The 21,429-nt window shown below is 36.8% G+C and overlaps 1 protein-coding gene across 1 annotated transcript in view; it reads left to right on the plus strand.

The window, feature by feature from the left end:
* The window catches only part of PRDM2 (PR/SET domain 2), a 142,433-nt gene that overhangs the window by 30,504 nt on the left and 90,500 nt on the right, over window positions 1–21,429 (plus strand). The window contains exons 2-3 of the mRNA XM_044667763.1: window positions 4,169–4,286; window positions 12,247–12,350. Of these exons, the coding sequence (XP_044523698.1) occupies window positions 4,169–4,286; window positions 12,247–12,350 (222 nt within the window). The remainder of the gene's footprint in view (window positions 1–4,168; window positions 4,287–12,246; window positions 12,351–21,429) is intronic.

Here is a 21,429-nt window from a genome sequence, read left to right on the forward strand (position 1 = left end):
TAAAGTTTATTATCTGACAAAATAGAACCAAGTGATTAAGTTTTCTACCTGTTCAAAATGCCTGATCCACTAAAGCCACCTACAGGAAGGAAAAGAGACTAGACATGGAACTCCACCCAATATATCTTCTGTTTACATCAGCACATAATGAGTGGGGTTCTGGGAATCATAGTTTTGCTGGGGATCTCAACCCTACTGAGGATTATAGTTTTTCGGGTAACAGATTCCAATTTCACAATCCCCCCTGAGATCCTTTGGAAGACTAGTCTCCCCAATGGATCTTGTAAACATAATCAACTTATAAATTACAATAATTTGTGGATAAAAGGGAAAGGGAACAAAACCAATGATTGCTAGGTGCATTGACAAAAAGCCAATTAGGGGTCAGTCCCCTTTGGCATAATAATATACATACAAAATAAATGTGTTTCAACCCTTCACAGTTCAATTTCACTACAACTCCAAGTTCATTCTGGATCTTTTGGTGCAGTGTGAGGTTTCTACAGGCATCTCCATCGCATCTTCTCCAAGCAGTTTACTTCCTGAATTCTAGGAGGTAGCAAGTTTCTTATCTTAAAATTACTCAAACAAGAAAAACTTTTATAAAACTAGAATTTTATGACAATTATACAATCCCCCTTGAGGAGGGTGTTGACAAACATATGGATCAACTCAGGTAACCACTGAAGTTCATGGCTTTCAATCTTGGCTGAAATGCTCCTTCTTGGAGGCCATTTAAGGGTACCATGCCCCTTAACTTTCCCACCTCTCATATAAAACTATAACCCGTCATGGGGGTAATCAAACCCCTTGGGTTTGCTCCCTCCTTTGGCATGAGACTGTATAGCTTTAAAGGCATGTCTTTTATATGTCCCATCCATTTTATTTTGAGTCGAGGACTACAATGGTGAAAATCACTTCAGATTTTTATAAATACAGCTGTAGGTTATATAATAGGCACTTTACTTCAGAAAGCCCTTTAAAATCAATTTAAAAATTTTTTAGGTCATTAAATTTCCCTGGACTTTTGCAATGGTATTTTCTTTAGTCTAGTCATATGGGGAGGCACAAATAAAGACAATGTAATGGAACATACAACTAATAGCCAAAACGCAATAACTTAAGGTGACATAGTGTAACAGATTAATATGTGAATTTAACAAGCAAAATTAATTCTTAAAACAATCAGCAAATACAATATATGTGACAGGATACAGGCCCTGAATTCAAGAGTCCTTTTTTCCAATTCCATAAAACAGTGGAGTCTGAAAAGGCTTAAAAATCTACCTCCAAAGTCTTTAAGGTTCCTTCTCCTCCCTAGTGTCATTATCCATCTAGGTTCCTTTTGGTCACACCTTTGAGATCTCCCATATTGAGGGATAATTCTGTGCTGAACATAGTGTGGAGGAATCCCATATTGAATGTATTGTAGAGACTGAGCAGGCCAGAATGACAAGGGAGTATATAGGGAGATGAATTTCTCCCCTGAATCTCAGGCAAGCTAATTGCAAAGACCAGTGCACTCAGGAATGATAGGAAGAAAAAACATCCTAAAACTGGGAGCTGTTTGAAATAAGCAGTGCACTGCTCTTTCATAGAGGGGGCCATGCTTGCAATTCTATTTCCTATTCAGAAGAGTAACCTTCCTTCCCTTTTCCCCTAGGGATAAAAACGCCAGGGAGCAGCTTGCTTCCCCTGCTGTGTGGACAGGGAGTTAAGTTTCATAAAGGAAACACACCAGGGCTTCCAGGGCAAGCAGTGAGCAAGCACTCAGCTGTTAACAATGTAAGGGAAAGAGGGATTTTATACTTTCCAAGCTTCTGGAGAGCAGCTCCAATTAGCAGTAGCAACAGTAACAGCAGCAGCAAGAGGAGCAGGAGTGGCAGAAGCAATGGCTCCAAAAGGACCACCCAGGCAGGGAGGCTGGATAGGCAGGAGCAGGTATCTGGGACCACCCAAGGAGTTAGCAGCAAGAGACAGGATAGGCAGCAACAGGTGGCAGCTCCAAAGAGAGTTTGAAGTTCACCTGGGCGGGGAGGTGGGGGGGGCAAGTTGAGTCGTGGCAGGAGAAACAGTTTCTTTTTAAACTAATCTACTCAGAGAGAATTAAGGGTTCTGAACCCCACTTCTGTGGTTGCCATAAATGTAGGAATTAAATTAATGTAAGATACTTCAATTATTATTTTTATAAAGTTTATTATCTGACAAAATAGAAACCACGTGACTAAGTTTTTACCTGCTCAAAATGCCCGCTCCACCAAAGCCGCTGACAGGAAGGAAAAGAGGGCTAGACAAGGAACTTCACCCAATTTATGTCTTGTCCACATCAGCAAGATACAGGAAGTGAGTGGGGTTCTGGGAATCATAGTTTTGCTCGGGATCGTAGCCCTACCGGGGATCATAGTTTTTAGGATAACAGATTCCAATTTCACTTGCCCTAACTTCTTCTTGCCTGGACCATTGCTGTGGTATTCCTGCCTCAACTTTCTCCCAACACTAATCCACTGTGCACTCAACTGCTCAAGTGATTTTTCCTAAAGTACTGGCTTGCATATGTTATGTTCTGTTATTCACTAAGTTCAAGTGATTTCCTCTTACATTCCAGATCAAGTAGAAATCTTCTCTTTGAAATTTAATGCTTGGCATAATCTCATCCCTTCCACACACATACTCTGATCCAGCTAAAATCACCTCCTTGTTTTACCTTGCCCATGTGATGCTTTCTCTATATCATGTTTGCTTGTCTTTGCACTGACTGTTCCCCATGCTTGGAATAAAAACTAGGTCCCCTTATTTCTGCATTTTGGCTTCTCTTGGCTTCCTTTACGACTCAGCCCAGGGGCAGTAGGTGGCTCAGTGGATAGAGTGCCAGACCTGGATTCAGGAGATTTGGGGTTCAAATATGGCTTGAGACATGTCCTATCTTTGTGACCCTGGGCAAGTCACTTAACTGAACCCAACCCTGTTTGTCTTGCCCTTGCCTTCCTGTCTTAGAGTTTTACTAAGATAAAAAGTAAGAGTTTAAAAAAAACCCCAACCAGCCCAATTCTTGCCTTCTTCAGGAGGCCTTGCCCAGTTTTCTACTCCTTTCCCTCCAACAGCTCCTGATTTCCTCCTCTGGGATTCCTTTCTATCTCTTCTATATAGATTTTATGTGTACCTTTTACTTTTATTTATTTTTTAGATTAAATTAAAAAAACTTTTAATCAACGTGATGTATTGGTTCTAAGACAGAAGGAGCAGTAGGGGCAAGGCAATAAGGGTTAAGTAACTTGCTCAGGGTCACACAGTTCAGGTATGTCTGGGTCAAATATGAGCCCAGGACCTCCTGTCTCTGGGCCCTGGCTCTCAATCTACTAAGCCACCTAGCTCTCCCTCCTGCCCCCAAGTTCTCACGGTTGTCTCTATCATGAGAATGTGAGCTTGAGGGAGAAGACAGCTTTGCCTTTCTTTGTACCCTCAGTGTTTTGCATAGTGCCTGGCATACAGCAACTACTTCATAAATGCTTTTTGACTTAGGGCACTGGGTTCTCATTATGGTCATAGCAAGCCTGAATCAGAAGTGAGACCTAAACCCAAGTGTTCCTAGTTCAGAGGATGGCTATCCATAAGGCCAGGTTACCTTTCTATGTTATAGAAACATTTAATGTAATTGGATATTGTGTTGGCTAAATCATAAGCCTTTCTAATTTGTATCGTAATGTCTTTCAGGTATATGCTAGTCTAAAATGATTTATTTTCTTTGCATTTTTAAAATATAACATAAGGCTACTGGGTAATGAGATTCATCATGAACTTTTGTAAGATTTGGCTGCTGGAGTAAGTGAACCTGAAAGGCAGTTCATAAAATAGGCTGCTTATTTAAACAGCTAACATTTATTAAGTACCTGCAATGTGTCAGGCATTGGGTTCAGCAATGAGATAGAGGTAACAAATCAGGATTGGGTTATTAAAGTTCTTTTGTTGACTGTTTGCAGACCTATAAATAAAAAGCAGGGAACCTCAAAGCATCTATTAGAGTGGAGTCCCTTACAGCACATTTTACTTGGGGTGCTAGTTTCAGATTTATTTATTTTTACTTTATACATAATTAAACTAGAAATTCATGTAAAACTCTGATTTTTTTTCTTCTGTTATGATCTTTCTGTTTTTTTTTTTCACTTTGTAGAACACTCTTGAGTCTTTGGAAGCCCCGGAGACCCTGGCTGATGTACCTGAACATGTGTTTCGAGGGCTTCCTGAGGAAGTGAGGCTTTTTCCATCTGCTGTTGATAAGACACGGATTGGTGCGTATCACAGTTAAACAGAAATTAGAGAAAATTTAAAACAGCAACAAAAAAGTAATGTTGAAATGCTGTCTAGTTTTTTTTAGATTTTAAGGTAAAGGAATTATCTACGTATTTATTCTTTGACTTGAATAGATGGAGCAGCTTTGCAACCAACTCAGATTTAAAATAGATTAAAATGAGAGAGGAAATTTTTAAAAAATTACATAAAAATAATATAGCATAGAAAAAGAAAATAAATGTAAGTAATTGCTGCCTAAAAATAAGATTAAGTCAAGGTACTTTAAAAGTTTCACTTTGAACATAAAATGGTAATGAAAACCCTTTCTCATTATAGAGTCCTTTACAATTTCCCCTGTACTATCATAAATATTATTCATAAATGTCACAAATATCCTTATAGTAATCCTGTGATTTAGGCAGGGTGGATGTTTCTAAACAGATAAGAAAATTGGTTAAATTAGAAGCCTATTAGACTAATCTGGTTCAGGAGAATTTATTAGATCTGAATTCCAGAATTGCAACAAAACAATTGACTTTTTCTCCTGTTCTGCTTCTAGAAAGGTTATAAAAAAGAAAGTTGGTTCATAATACAATTAGGTGATTTCAACTGGCAAAAAAGAGTTGATTAATTAATGGTCATGATGGTGGTGGTAGTTTCTAGTGTTGTCCCAAGGATTCTGTCCAGACTCTCATCTGTCTTAGACTATGGGGATGGATAGATCAAGTGAGGGTTTTTTAAGGAGTGGAGAGACATGGGCATATTTGTAGGCAGTAGGGGATGAGCCAATAAGACAGGGAGAAATTGAAGATATGAAGGAGTAGGTATGACAGAGGGGGCAATCTGCTGGAGGAGATGGGATAGAATGAGATCACTTGTGCATTATAGAGAAGTTTTCCCTGGTAAAGAATAAGGCTGGCTTTGTGTGAGACAGGTGAAAGAGGAGAAAGTGGCATAAAGGATCTGAGTAATATGAGATAAGGAAGAGGAGAGAAGAGGAAGAATATGAGAAAAAAGTCCAAGATGAAGGGAAGTTTGTTAACAATAGAATGGGGCTTCTAGAAAACACAATAGAAGGGAAGGGAAGAACTGGATTGTAGATTGGGAGGGACAGTAGTAAGATGGATAGGGATGAGAGGATTTTAAACATTTAAGCAGCTAACCATTTTATATTACCAAGATTAGAAGAAGAGGTGGAAATTAGTTAATACTAAGAGAGGGATGAATCTTTTGACTGGTTCTCCCAATAAATGGCAGAAGAAAGCACCAGACTGAGGCACCTGGTGATAGGTACCGTGTTTAGAGTACTGAGCTTGAAGTCAGGAAGACTTTCATATACAGCCTCAGACACTAATTGTGTGACCTTGGACAACTCACTTAACTTCTGTTTACCTTGGTTTCCTCAACTGTAAAATGGAGATAATAATAGTACCCAATTCATAGGATTGTTATATCAAATGAAATGATTTTTGTAAAGCACTTATTCTGATGCCTGGCACATAGTGGGCACTATGAAAATGCTAGCTACTATTATTATTACTATTTCCCTTTTTTTTTAACCCCTTACCTTCCATCTTAGATGTATTGGTTCCAAAGTAGAAGAGCAGTAAGGCCTAGGCAATGGGAGTTAAGTGACTTGTCCAGGGTCACACAGCTAGGAAGTGACTGAGGCCAGATTTGAACCTAGGACCTCCTGTCTCTCAACTTGGCTCCCAATCCACTGAGCCACCCAGCTGCCCCCAACTATTTCCCATTAAAATACTAGGTAAGAAAGGAAACTGTACTTGACATCAATGACCCTTTTTGTAGATGAGCAAAATATCTGTAATTTTAGTCTTTGTTCCCTAAGGCTCTGGTCCTAGAAGGAAGCTCTACCCTTGGGGAGGGTTCTGGATGTAGTAGACATGGTAGTTGTGAGGTTTTGGTAGGGGGCTAGTGCTAGTCAAATAACAGAGGCTTGGCAAAGGATTGTACTCAGTAGTAATGGAGGCTGTAGATTGATGCAGTTGAGTAGGAGCAGAATAGCAGTATACTCAAGGGCAGTAGCTTTAGTGGGGGAACAGGAGTTCCTAACCTTTTTTGGGTCGTTGATCCCTTTGACAGTCTGGTAAAGTCTATGGATTATTTTTCATAGTGATGTCTTAAAATGCACAAAATAAAATATATGTAAGATGGAAAAAGAAAACAATTTTTAATGATGAAAACAGTTATCAAAATGAACCCCAACTGAAGAATCCCAAGGTAGAATCTAGACAACATTTCACCTTAATTGTTCACATTAGCTGGAGATGGCCTCCAGCACCTCACGCTATTATGCCTCATAGCTTCCTGCCATTTGCAAATTCTAGAATATGCTATATAGCCTGTAGTTAAGTCATAGATGGCCTGGCTCATATCTTTGGAACACACCTGCTGGTGAGCCCCTTCCAAATTAACATTGAGCCATTAAAGACAGGTCAGTCAACCAGTCCAGAATCTGTCTATTATAGTAGCATCCAGTTTACCTCTATCTCCCTGACCCAACTCAGTAGCATGAGAAACACTATCAAATGGTTTAATAAAATTCTGGTAACCTATAACTAATAACATTTCCCTGATAACACCATTTTCAAAACCATATAATTTTTTTAGATATGTAAGATTGCTCTTTTTTTTTTTTTTTTTTTAAACCCTTACCTTTCATCTTGGAGTCAATACTGTGTATTGACTCCAAGGCAGAAGAGTGGTAAGGGTAGGCAATGAGGGTCAAGTGACTTACCCAGGGTCACACAGCTGGGAAGTGTCTGAGGCCAGATTTGAACCTAGGACCTCCCATCTCTAGGCCTGGCTCTCGATCCACTGAGCTACCCAGTTGTCCCCTATGATCTCTTCTTGATGAAGTCATGCTAGCCCCTTTTGTGATCACTATTTCTTTTATAGACATTCACTCTCCTTTTAGTAATATAGTGTAGATATGATGACCAAACTTGGACCTGAAGAAGAAATAAGAAAATTTAATTCTCTCACTTCTTTGCCAGCAGGGGTCTAGGGATGTTAAACATTGTTTCTACTTTCAAATTTTGTTGAAATGTTGGTTAGTTTTATTGAACTTTTCCCCACTTTCTGTTTTTATTCTTTGTTAAAAGAGATGGCTCACTGGTTAGGCAGGGATATATTTGGAAATTGTTGTTCAGTCATGTACAACTCTTTATGATCTCATTTGGGGTTTTCTTGGCAAAGATACTGGTGTGATTTGCCATTTCCTTCTTCAGATGAGTAAACTGAGGCAAACAGTGGCGTGACTTGCCCAGGGCAACATAGCTAGTTTGAAATCAGGAAGATTTCTTCTTAACTTCAGTCTGGGTACTATATCTATGCTATCTAGTTGCCCATTTAGAAATTAAGTTAATATTTTTTAAAAAGGTAAAAACTTAAAATTTCTTTACCATATTTTATAGGTTTCTCAGGAACAAAAGTCTCTTGGCCTATAGTTTCCAGATTCTATTTTTATCTCCTTTCTGAAAATTGGGAGACCTGTCCTTCTCAGGACTATATAATACTTCTCATATTGTCTGTGGTCTTTCAAAAATCACAGCACAAGTAGCTCAGCAAGTTTGTCTTTTAAGTCTTCCAACACTTTAGAAAGTAATTGGAAAAGACCCAAGTGTGCCACCTTCACTGGCCCCCTTTTGTGGTCAATGATCACCTTCTACCCTACCATAGAATGAACTTATCCCTTTTTTTTGATCCTCATCCTTAAAAATGGCATGCCCCTTTGCTTTTCTCACTGGTCTCATCATGCCCAGAGCTTACACACTCCTGACACTAATCTTTTCATACCATGTCACAAGTTGGTATCCCTCCTCAAATCACTTGCCCTTGTTCCATCTTTTTGAAATTTGACTTGGCTGGTGAGCTCCCTTCATATACATTTCTCACTTTTCAGGCAACATCCTTTTTCCTTCTCATCGTTGTTCTTTTTATAGCATTAAAATTTCATTCTTGAGAACTTCCTATATCTCTCCTGTATGATTACACAAATCATTTTAGTCTACAAAATCCCAATTATCCTTTATCTGTATTCTTTGAAATTTTCCTTTTAACTTAGGCATCACTAAAAGTTAGCCAGAACAAATCAATTTGAATCATGTTTGAGTTGGGTTTATGGAGTTGACATAAAATTTAGATAAATATCAGAAGCAAAATGATGTGAAGGGCCTATTTTACTTGCCCCAAATGATATAAATATATGTGTTCTCTTGCACTTTTGATCCTAGTATAAAATATAACAAATCAGCATCATTACTATGCACACAAATTGTGAAGTATCAATGTACCATGAAAATAACACGAATCAACCTGGGTATCCCAGACTCTCCTCTATCCCATCCTTGCTTTATGACTTTAGTTGAGTTATAAAACTTTCAAAGAATTTCTGGACAAGAGTTTAATGTATCCTTTCTAGTCCCCTACCTAAAATGCATCCCATTGTTTGTCTTTAGATTTTTCTTAGACTATTCCCCAGGATTGGCATGCCTGGCTTCTATTCTATTCTATATTATCCACAAAGCCTTTCCTGAGCCTCCATATGCTATTGCTTTCCCCTGACATTACTTTTTATATGTTTTGTATATACATATGTGTACTTGTTATTTCCCCAACAGAATGTAATCTCAGGTCAGTGGCTGTTTTGTTTTTGTTTCTATATTTTGAATGTTTAGGATAAAGCTTGTGCTTTTTGAATGAATAAGTCTTTAAAGACATGAACTAAAGTGATCTCAAAAAACCTGAATCCAACAAGATAAATCTAGGGATAAATATAAAGTCTTATCTTTTGGGTTTAAAAAAAAATGACTTCCTATGATTATTTAGAAGATCTGTTATTTTCAGTGACCCAGAAGCTTAGCATGAGTCAGCAGTGTTGATTGGAAATCAAAAATGGTTATTTCATCTTGAGCTACATTGAGAGACATAACTTCCAATAAGGAGGTTATAGCCCTGCTGTACTTTATACTAGTCAAACCATATTGAGAGTATTTTTTTTTTTGTTCTTGGCTCGATGTTCACTGAGCCACCTAGCAACCCATGGGTGGAAAAAAATTTTTTTTTATTTAAAAATTTTTTACTACCATGCAAAACACTTCCATTTTGGTACTTGTTGTAAGAGCATACTCATGCAAAACCAAAACCCCAAAATAAAACTGTAAATACACTGATGTAAAAGATAGTATGCTTTGATCCACATCCATCTGAGTCCAGCAGTTCTTTCTATGGAGGTGGATAGTATTCCCTATCTTGTCTTTCAGAATTGTCCCATATCGTTGCATTGCTGAGTAGCCAAGTTTTCATAGTTGATCATCATGCAGTATTGGTATCATTGTGTACAATGTTCTCCCAGTTCTGCTCATTTTGCTTTGCATCAGTTAATGCAGATCTTTCCAGCTTTTTCTGAAATCATCCTGCTTATCATTTCTTATAGCACAATAGTATTCTATCACCAACATATACATGTACCACAGTTTGTTCAACTATTCCCTAGTTGATGGATATTCCCTCAGTTTCCAATCTTTTGCCACTACAAAAAGAGTGGTTATAAATATTTTTGTACAAGTAGGACCTTAGGTGGTAAATTTCAAGAACAGTATTGATAAGGTGGAGCGTATTAGCAGGAAGGTGAAGGACCTTCAATTTATGACATATGAAGATCCTTTGAAGGAACCCAAGGTGTTTAACATAGAGAAGATAAGGTTTTGTTTTTTTTTTTAAACCCTTACCTTCTGTCTTGGAGCCAATTGGCTCCAAGGCAGAAGAAGAATGGTAAGGGCTAGCAATGGGGGTCAAGTGACTTGCCCAGGGTCACACAGCTGGAAAGTGTCTGAGGTCAGATTTGAACCTAGGACCTCCCATCTCTAGGCCTGGCTCTCAATCCACTGAGCCATCCAGCTGCCCCCAAGAAAATAAGGGAACATAATAGCTGTCTTCCAGTAATGCCTGACATATTGTAAATGTTAAATTAATGTTTGATTAATTGGTAAAATATGTGAAGACAATTAATATGATAGAGATCAGATTTATTCTGCTTTATTGTAAAGGCAGAGGTACTATGGGGCGAGAATTGCAAAGAGACAGATTCATGCTTGAGGTAAAACAAAACTTGCTAGCAGAAACTGTCCCAAAATGAAACCACTTGCCTTGAAAAGTATTCGACCTTCTTTTATTGAATGTCTTTAAGTAAAAGTTGGGTGGACTTCATTCAGCTGTAAAGTATAGCCAACTTGTGGCAGAATGATTCAACTCACCTTAAATTTTGTTTATAATTAATATTTAGCAAATTGAAATCATAAGATTACAGGAAAATTCTGAATGTATTGAATCAGCTGGTAATAAGGTATTCTGGATAACCAGTTTTTTTTTAAACCCATACTTCCATCTTACAATAAATACTGAGTATTGGTTCTAAGGCAGAATAGTGGTTAAGTGACTTGCCCAGGGTCACACAGCTAGGAAGTGTCTGAGGCCAGATTTGAATCCAGGACCTCCCGTCTCTTGGCCTGACTCTCAATCCACTTAGCCACCCAGCTGCCCACGGATAGTCAATTTTTAAAGTTATTTTATAGGTTCATAAGCCTTAAAGATATATAAAAAAACCTACTCTATTTGTAATACTCTCATTTTTTGGAGGAAATAATAGATGCAAAGAAGTAGAAGTGAATTTTAACTGAAGTTCACATGGTTAATAGTGACAGAATTGGAGTTTCTTGGATGCTCCAAGAACTTTGGTGTTCTGATTTTGAATTTTGGTTGAGAGTTTACTCCTTAAGTAAATAAGACTTTTTAAATTTAAGTAATTTTTCATGGAAATCTTGCAATATGTTATTCTTGTGAAATTTTGCTGGATCCTTAAATAGAATATCCTGAAAATAATTTCTTTTACTCTTGATTCAGAGTCACATCACTTAATCCCACTACTAGAGTACAGTGATGTTCCCAGGAATTATTGCAGTGTAAATGGCTATTTGACCCTATAATAAATAGCTCTGTACAATTACATATTTCTAGTTGTTGTCTTTGGTATTTCTAATGCTCCCTTCTTCTAATGCTTCCTTCCAAAGTGGTCAAGCTGACATCTGTTAGTTCTATTAGTGCATATTCTTATGGTGGCTTCCCTCCTTCCAGCAAGTTCAATAAAAACTGGTAAAATTTCTTTTAATCTGCTGTGGATTTGAAAATCAGCCCTACTTGCTAATTAGGATTTTGTATGAAAAAACAAGGACTCTCTCTGAGGAGGAAAGTACATGTACTCTATCTAGGGCAGCATGGACTTCGATACTTAGGCGGCTTGAGAAAGTCTTTTGGGAGATTACCTTCCTTGCTTTGCTTTGGATAGATGGAATGGCTAAATAAGGTGCTAACTGTGAAAATAATGTTGCTTTGTTATTTTAATTTTGTTTTAACATTTTTTTGACCAAACTAAACTTATGAATGGGTCAACATTGGCCAGTGAATTATGGAGCTTGGAAAAGATCCTCTAAGTGATGGTTCCAATTCTATTTATATTTAGATATGACCTATTCCTAATTAAAGAGCTGATGTAATCATGGTGGAAAGTTCCCAGTTGATAATGTGGTGATATATTTATTAAAAGTTGTCCTATAAAATATTTCTTTTAAATGAATAATAATTTAGGCCATTTATATAACCACATAGGATTCGAATAATTTTAAAGCAAGAATTTGTCTAAATGTAATGTAATATAAATATAATGTGATAAAAATAAAGTGTGTGCTTTTGCTATTTTAAGATATTTGTATTTTCATTAAAGCATGAATTTTTTTTTGAGCCATTTCATTAATGTCATCTTATTTTTATGCTAAGCTAGCTTTTTGTAATCTACTCCTTGTTTACTTTATGAAATTTATATTTGTTTTTACTCTTTAAAAACCAGTAATCTAATCATGTTGTTGTTGATTTCACTAATAGGTGTCTGGGCTGCAAAGTCAATTTTAAAAGGGAAAAAGTTTGGCCCATTTGTTGGTGACAAGAAGAAAAGATCTCAAGTGAAGAACAATGTGTACATGTGGGAGGTAAGTGTACATGGCCCTGAACCAAGCTATGGATGAGGGTTATATGGATCCTTTTTTGACATTTGAATTTTTTCTTTAGAAGATTTGACATTTATTAGTATAATTTTAATTCATCCCCTAATCTTCATTCCCCCTCCCCCCAAAAAACCCCCAAAACATTTTAGATACTCAGATGTAAAGTAAGAAATGTTTCCATCAAGTGAAATGTGCTTCCTTTGGAGTACAAATAGAGATTATGCAATTATTTTACTTCTTAAGGCTGAAACTCATTCTGCAGTAAATATCAGCTGCTTTTTTTGTTTGTTTGTTTAGTCTTATTCATAGAATTAAGCTTTGCTTTAAGATCTTGACCACCTATGAAATGGTCTCTCACTTTATAGGGCTCCATATATGTGCTCCAAGAGACATTTGTTCCAAATTAAAAAGTTCGTAGGAGTTCTTAAATTATGAGAAACTAAAATGGAAGGCTTTCCTTAATTTCAAAAGAAAGAGTATTTTGGTATTTCTCATTGATTTAACTCCACAGATGTCTAAACAGAACAGATACTTTTTAAAAAGGAGTATTCTTTCTTCTTGTTCTTATTCTCTTCTTTCATTCCTAATAATTTTTTATGGGGAAATTGATTTAATTTAAAATATTGATTGATTTTGGTTACATAAAATATTTATTTAGCTGTATAAGTTATTTTAATTTTAATTTTAATTAATTTAATTTAATAAATACTTTCTATTATGTGATCACTGTGTTTTTTCAAAGTGCATGTGTGTATATATATACATATATACATTACTATTATTGTAAATGAATCTATTAGGTTGTATCCCCAACACTTAGCATAGAATCTGACAAAAAGTAAATATTTAATACTTTCTTGTTGATTGATTGTTAGACTATAATATTTAAAATAATGACCTGCAATTATATAATGTTTTAAAGATTACAAAATACTTTTTGTTTAACACCACTTTGGGATAGGTGGCACAAGAATTCTTACTTCTATTTTATAGAGGAGAAATGGAGTTTCAAGGAGATTGTTTAAGGACATGTATTTAGTAAGTTTTGGAATGGAGACTTTTACCAAGTCTTCTAGCTCATTCGTGAAGTGGTGTATCTCTTTACAGTGTGCTGAGGAAGCATCTTTAAAGAATATATGGTGGAAGAGGATGAGCTCTCAAAGGAAAGTCTTAAGAAAAAACTAGAAAAGAGGACTGGAGACTGAACTCCTGGAGAAGACCAACTTTTAGGGGGTTAGGAGTAGGACAAAGAATAGTTGGTGAAAGAGGTAGAAAAGGAGTAGTGAAAGTGGGCAGCTAGGTTGTAGCTGTATGACCCTAGGCAAGTTGCTTAACCCCAGTTGCCTAGATCCTTACTGCTCTTCTGCCTTAGAATCAATATTTAGTATCCCAACCAATACTTCCTATTGATTCCATTTCAGAAGATAAGGGTTAAAAAAAAAAGTGGGGAAGGAGGGGGATGGAAATAAAGGAGGAAAATCAGGCCAGTTCAGATTCCCTAAGTCAGGAGAGGAGAGAACATCAAGAAGTAGGATGTTTATCAATGTCATGTGTTATTGTGAGGTAAAGGATAAATGATTAAACATTCTTGAACTATTTTGTTGTAGTTGATAATATTTTTTGCCTAACAGTTTAAAATAAGGTTCTTTTTTAAGATTTACTTATTTGTATTAGTTGATATTGAATATTATCCAATTTGGGGGGAAATTCACCTATTCTCTATGCCCTTACTTCCCCTCCCCACCCCCCAAAATTGCTTCCTCCCTCTTTCCCTCCCTCCCTTTTCCCTTCTTCCCTCTTTCAAATGATAGTGAGGATCTAGTTTGATGAAGCTTAGGACACAGGGAAGAAATTTATGAGTTAAGGGGCCAGAAAAGTAGAGAGGTGCTAGGTGGTATAAGGCCTTAAATTTGTGTTTGACTGTGTAGGCAGTAGTGAGCCATTCATTATTTTTATTTTTATTTATTTATTTATACTTAATCTTTTTTTTTAATATTTTATTTTTTAGAAAAATCTTCCATGGTTACATGATTCATGTTTTTACTTTCCCCTTCATCCCCCCCCCCCCCCAAATAGCCAACACGCATTTCCACTGGTTTTAACATGTGTCATCAATCAAGACTTATTTCCACATTATTGATAGTTGCACTGGTGTGGTTGTTTTGAGTCTACATCCCCAATCATGTCCCTATCAACCCATGTGTTCAAGCAGTTGCTTTTCTTCTGTGTTTCCACTCCTGTAATTCTTCCTCTGAATGTAGGTAGCGTTCTTTTCCATAAATCCCTCAGAATTGTCCTGGGTCATTGCATTGCTGCTAGTACAGAAGTCCATTACATTCGATTTTACCACAGTGTATCAGTCTCTGTGTACAATGTTCTTCTGGCTCTGCTCCTTTCACTCTGCATCAATTCCTGGAGGTCTTTCCAATTCACATGGAATTCTTCCAGTTCGTTATTCCTTTGAGCACAATAGTATTCCATCACCAGCATATACCACAATTTGTTCAGCCATTCCCCAATTGAAGGACATACCCTTGTTTTCCAGGTTTTTGTCACCACAAAAAGCTCGGCTATAAATATTTTTGTACAAATTTTTTCCCCTATGATCTCTTTGGGGTACAGTCCCAGCAATGGTATGGTTAGATCAAAGGACAGGCATTCTTTTATCGCTCTTTGGGCATAGTTCCAAATTGCCATCCAGAACGATTGGATCAGTTCACAACTCCACCAGCAATGCATTAATGTCCCAATTTTGCAAAATCCCCTCCAAAATTTATTACTCTCCCCTGCTATCATTTTAGCCAATCTGCTAGGTGTGAGGTGGTACCTCAGAGTTGTTTTGATTTGCATTTCTCTAATTATTAGAGATTTAGAACACTTTCTCATGTGCTTATTGATAGTTTTGATTTCTTTATCTGAAAATTGCCTATTCATGTCCCTTGCCCATTTATCAATTGGGGAATGACTTCATTTTTTATACAATTGATTTAGCTCCTTGTATATTTGAGTAATTAGACCTCTGTCAGAGTTTTTTGTTATAAAAATTTTCCCCCAGTTTGTTGTTTCCCTTCTGATTTTGGTTGCATTGTTTTTGTTTGTACTAAAACTTTTTAATTTAATATAATCAAAATTATTTTGTAATTTTTTCTAACTCTTGCTTGGTTTTAAAAATTTCCCTTTCCCATAGATCTGACAAGTATACTATTCTGTGTTCACTTAATTTACTTATAGTTTCCTTCTTTATATTCAAGTCATTCACCCATTCTGAATTTATCTTGGTGTAGGGCAGTGATTTCTAAAGTGGGCGCCACTGCCCCCTGGTGGGTGCTGCAGCGATCCAGGTGGGGTGTTGATGGCCACAGGTACATTTGGGGGTGATGAATAACTCTAAGGGGGCGGTGATAGTATGCTACAGGGGGCGCTAAGTAATATTTTTTTTCTGGAAAGGGGGTGGTAGGCCAAAAAAGTTTGAGAACCACTGGTGTAGGGTGTGAGATGTTGATCTAAACCTGATCTCTCCCATATTGTTTTCCAATTTTCCCAACAGTTTTTGTCAGATAGTGGATCATTATTATTTTTAAACGGGGATGTGTGAGATTTGTGTAGAAGAAAAATTAAGCTGGCTCTGGGATCAAGGAGGAGAGATTGAGATCAGGAAAACCTATTGTCAGTCTGGCATGAAAGTTGAGGCAGAACAAAAACAGCAGAAGAAATCCAAGACATTATACATAAGAGTTCTTAAAGAGAAAGAGTGATAAAATCCTAATCATATGGAAATTTATGGATAATATTCCTATAATTGTAATGACAAAGGTCTCTAGATTATTTGCTCTTGTTGAATGAGGGGGTTGAAACAGTGGGGAGGACACATAAGAGAAACTGAGGAACTGTTCAATAATAATAAAGCCATATGCCAGCCCCTCAGATTTTAGCAGAAGAATTCTCTGAACTGGAGAATAGCCAAAATAATAGAGAAGTCATACCTTGGAGAGTTAGTGATAGAGTTATTGAAAGAGAAATAGCTTTAGAAAACCTGCCTTCTGATCTCTTTTTCAATTTTCTCTCTCTCTGTCTCTCTGTTTCTCTTTCTCTCTCAGATTCTCAAGCCATTTGTTTTGCTTATCCTTTCTTCTTTAAAAATGTATGTAGCGATGCCTTTACTTATCTCGCAACTGCTTGTCCCATTCCCCCTGGCAATAAAAATTATACATCTCTATGGTTAGAACAAAGTTATTTTGTGTGTATATATGTGGCATATAGTTTTATATATACTTATCTCCACATTAGAATATAAATTCCTTGACAGTAGAAATTGCTTCATTCTTTGTACTTATATCTTCAGTGTTTCCTAGACAAGGGAGAAAATAAAATAGTGGAAGGAGTGGTCAGAATACTGTGGAAAGAAAAAAAAAAGTTTTGTTTCTACCTCATCAGTGTAGAAAGATTGTTTTTCTTGCTTTCCCTTCCCCCTTTCCCTGTGTGAGCTCCTGGAGGATTGGAAAAGTTTTCTCTTGGTTAGTAATTTGAAGCCTTTAAGGGAAAGAGAGGGTTAGGGAAACGAAGAGAAATGGAATAAATTACTTCTTTTTTCCTTCCTTCTTAGACTTCAGATTTCACCTAAAAAATAAAAGAGGAATTGTTTATAATTTGAAATCGACCTTAGGGAAAAATTCTCTTTGAAACTCTGTAAAATGGGGAGAAAATACCTATAGAACTTCATTGTCAAGATCAAAATTCACAGGAGTAACCTTCCTAGAAACTGGAGAGAAAGTAAAAAACATGAATGTTGATTCATTGAAGCTGTGTGAAATAGGGAGTTAAATTCCCTCGACCACTAGAAACTATAATCTTCTATTAGAGATTGCTAAAAACATACTTTTATGCATATAATTCTTTATAAAAAATCAATCCTGATAATATGCACTCTTCCTAACATTTTTAACCACAAAATCACCCATAATGTAATATACAGGGGGCAGCTGGGTGACTCAGTGTATTGAGAGCCAGGCCTAGAGACAAGAGGTCCTAGGTTCAAATCTGGCCTCACACACTTCCTAGCTGTGTGACTCTAGTCAAGTCACTTAACTCTCATTACCTAGCCCTTACTGCTTGTCTGCCTTAGAACCAATACATAGTATTGATTCTTAAAATTGAAGGTAAGGCTTTAAAAAATATAATATACAAAATAAAACTGGTAACATGCAAAACATTTTTTCTTGCTTCTAATTCCTTAGAATTCTGTGACCTTTTGTTCTGACATCTCAATTAAAAAAAATCTATTTTAGATAATATTCACTTTTCATAACTTATACAGTACCTAAATACTGTAAGGCAAATAAAATTCCTAAAATAAAAACTTTTATTAACCTGAATCTTTCCTTCCACTGTGTCAGATGGTGAGAGCATTGTACTCTATATTAACCTGAAGTAAATTTCACCTTGGTTATCACCTTGGTTGCCCTTTGAAAGCTACAAGAGATTGGTAGGCCTTAGAGTTGCTGCTGTTCAAAGGTGCTGAGATTGGTGAAGTTTCAATATCACCTCAGACATTCTGTCTTTAATAGCTGATAGATGGTTTTGGAGATCATGAAGGATGCACTAGCTTGAAATAATCCATTAGCAATGTCGACTTTGCCATTCAAGATCCTTAAAGATCTTGTAGTATAGGAACAATATCAGAGCCCAGTAGGACACTAGTCATGCCTCTCATTTTTTTCTACTGTGCATTGCTACAAATGTGAGTGGTTATTAATGTGAAAGTGAAAATGAGATTACTAATAATCACATGAATGCTTGAAGTTGAGAAAGTTAAATAGAAATGTTGAGTATGTTAAATGCTTTGCATAACTTTAAAGTGCTCCAAAAATGTTATTTAGTTATTACCTCTCTCAACCTCTTATTTTGAGGAACCTGACCTCCAAAGAGATTTGCATGACTTACTTCTCTTAGCTTTCAGAGTGCAGTTAAGGTAGAGAAATTTATAGTACTCCTACATAGAACAATGCTCTCACACAAGAGACTGGTTTCTTCAACTGGTTCAAGAATATGTATTTTTTTATTTTTGTCACAAAATCATAGAATTTGAGAATTGGAAGAGACCATCTGGTCCAGTGCATATGTGAAAAGGAACTCCTTTTATGACATACACAAATCACCAAAGTCCTGAGAGTAGTTTGCATGTTACTTATGAAGCTTATATATTTATGGAGCTTTTTAAGTTGCTAGGTGCTATGGAAATCTGAAGTATAATGTTTTCTTTCCTCTGCTGCTTTCCTGTTAGTGTTTATCACATTTACCCTTTCTTAGTTGTTCATTTCAGTTTAGCATTAAAATCTTCCTGTTACACTTTGTCCCATTATGGAACTGACTGGGATTTTGAAGGTGCAATAGGACCAGTGTTTTCTTGACTCAGTATCCCTGATTTCCCTAACTTCTTCAGAAAGTTCTTGCAGTGGAGCACACTCACTCTTTAGCACATCTTAATTGGTTGGAAAAGCTTTGAATTTGGACCTGGTGGAAGATTTTGTGTCTGCCATTCAAGATCCAGCTTTATTGAGTAGCAAAAAGCTTGTTGCCAGTTTAACTACAGAATGCTGAATTTCTTCATTGGCAGCAGCTCACAAGGACTAAGTACTATAGGGATAGTATAGAATTGGACCTTCCAAGAGGGTTGTTCCAATTGAGGTGACCATTCAGACATTGGTGTAGAGAGAGCCCATATTGATGAGGTCATAGATGCATTGGTCCCAGAGTGTAGGAGGGCTGGAATCTCATTGTGGAGAAGGGAGCCCAATATCATGGAGCTGTTGGAGTGTTGAAGACTAAAAATACACTCTTCAAAGTGTAGAACCCTGTGCCAATTTGAGCATTCAGTTCTGTCATACTATAAAACCTAGTTCCCTAAGTTCCCATCAAGTACCTTCCTGGAGTGGTTGAATCATCACTTCTCTGGGGAGGGAGCAAACGCAGTCAGATAAATGTGTCCAAGGCTAACAGAGCCCAATACCCATTATTGATCAACCCCAGGTGGGACCTGAAAGGGACACCCATCCACTGACCTGAGGGGTCCTGTCTGGACACTGTTATAAAGGAGAGAGTTGTTACAACATCTAGCTAGGTGGCAAGACTCAGGTGATCTTGCACTAACCACATATCTAAACAACCACTACTGTCACCAAATTAATAGTGGTAGTATCTAGTTTACCCTCTTATTTTATAACAAGACCCACTTTGTATTTAGACAGCCAGTAGGCCTGCTTGATTTCATCAGTAGAAATTTCCTAGGATATCCTGGCCTCTTGGCTTCCTATTCAAAGCACTAACTTTTCCTATTGGCAGGAGAATTGAAAAGTTAATTTAACAAGAACACTGCTTTGTTTTAAAGCAATAGTTCTCAAACTATTTTGGTCTCAGGCCCCCTTTATACTCTTAAAAATTGACTCTCCCCTGCCCCAAAGTTGTTATTTATGTGGGTTATAGCTGTTCTTATTTAACATATTAAAAGATTAAAAGTCTTGGTGGTATTATGAAAATTATGAAAAGATTTTTGAGATCTCCAATGGTCCCCAGACCACACTTTGAGAATCATTGCTTTAATGGTATATTTTGACTTGGGAGGAGGATTCCAGTTCTGCCCTTATTATTCTTAGCCTTACCAGTAAAGTTCACAGTGCCCCATAGGTATCTTGTTGAACTAAGTTATGTGTTAGCTTTCACATCTCCATCTCTGTATTCCTGGTGATTTCTTTAGCTCCACCAATTTGTTTTCTGGGTACTAGTATAATTTGGAAGGCTTTCTAGGTTTATTCTTTATCAGCTCACCTCTGAGAAAAAATATATATATTTCACTTAATTGAGACATATTTCCAATAGGCATTAAAATTAGATTTTTTTTAGGAAAACTTTAAAAATCTTCTCAGACTCATGGGTTATACTAATTTCAAATATTATGCCTCTACCTTTAATAGTATTTGCATTATATTATCATATCCAAAGACACATTAAATGGTATATTGGGGAATAAAATGTCTTTTCTATAACTCAAGGGCTTTGGAAATAATGTTTTATGATTTTGTTAGGATTAATACTTGTTTAATAGTTCATACAGCCATGTTTATGTAATTGTGCAAAGGTCAGTCCTTGTGATTAAGTACTTGTAATGAAATACTCTGATTTAATTTTAGGTTCCAAAGCAAAAAATTATATTTTTAAATTTTAAAATATTATAAGCAAAGTAATTATGAACAAGTTCTAAATAGCACTGTATCATGGGAAAAAAACAATTAAACATCATTGTGATAAATTAGGATAATGGTGGTTCAGTCAGGAAAATCTAGGAACAAGTTTTGTCTCCTTGATACATACTAACTGTGTCCCTAGGGAAGTCACTCATGCTGCTACTGTCTCAGGTTACTCCCTTGGTTAAGCAGGTGCTGGTCTGTATTGCTATTGTCTATTTACTCTGTGCCAGGCATTGGGCTAAGCACTGTACATACAAAGAAAGCAGACCCAAAACCAATCCCTGCCCTTGAATTCATAGCTAATGGGGGAAGATGACATTTGAACAATGTTGTAATGAATTTCTGGGACAAGATGGACACCACTTTGAGTGACAAGACCAGCAGTTGAAGACTTCGGAATGTACCTAGGTGCTGTGAGCCAGGGCAAAAGTCAGTTGGAGCCAACCCTATAAATACCCACAAGGCACAGCACAAGTGGGCTCAGTCTGGAGCAGAACTTGGGAGGTGGGAGGTCAAGGGAGGGTAGGCCTGCAACCCAACTTGCCTTACTGAGAAAGCTAGAGAGCAGTTACCATCACTGTCAGTAGAGCTGAGAGAGAACAGTGATACTGTCATTCAAAGATCAATAGCCTTCCCTAATCTTTGGCTTGGCTCCGGCCAAGTAAGGCCAGAGTTAGTGTGAGGGTCAAGAACCTCCAGTCTCTACCTGATCTAGCAATCTCCATAGCTTGATCATTAGCTTAGGATTTGGGAACCTTATTGCTAATAGTCTACTATTATAATAGTATTTAATATTATAATAGTACTTAATATTATAATAGTAA

This window comes from Gracilinanus agilis, chromosome 3 (genome assembly GCF_016433145.1).
Source record: "Gracilinanus agilis isolate LMUSP501 chromosome 3, AgileGrace, whole genome shotgun sequence".
NCBI lineage: Eukaryota > Metazoa > Chordata > Mammalia > Didelphimorphia > Didelphidae > Gracilinanus > Gracilinanus agilis.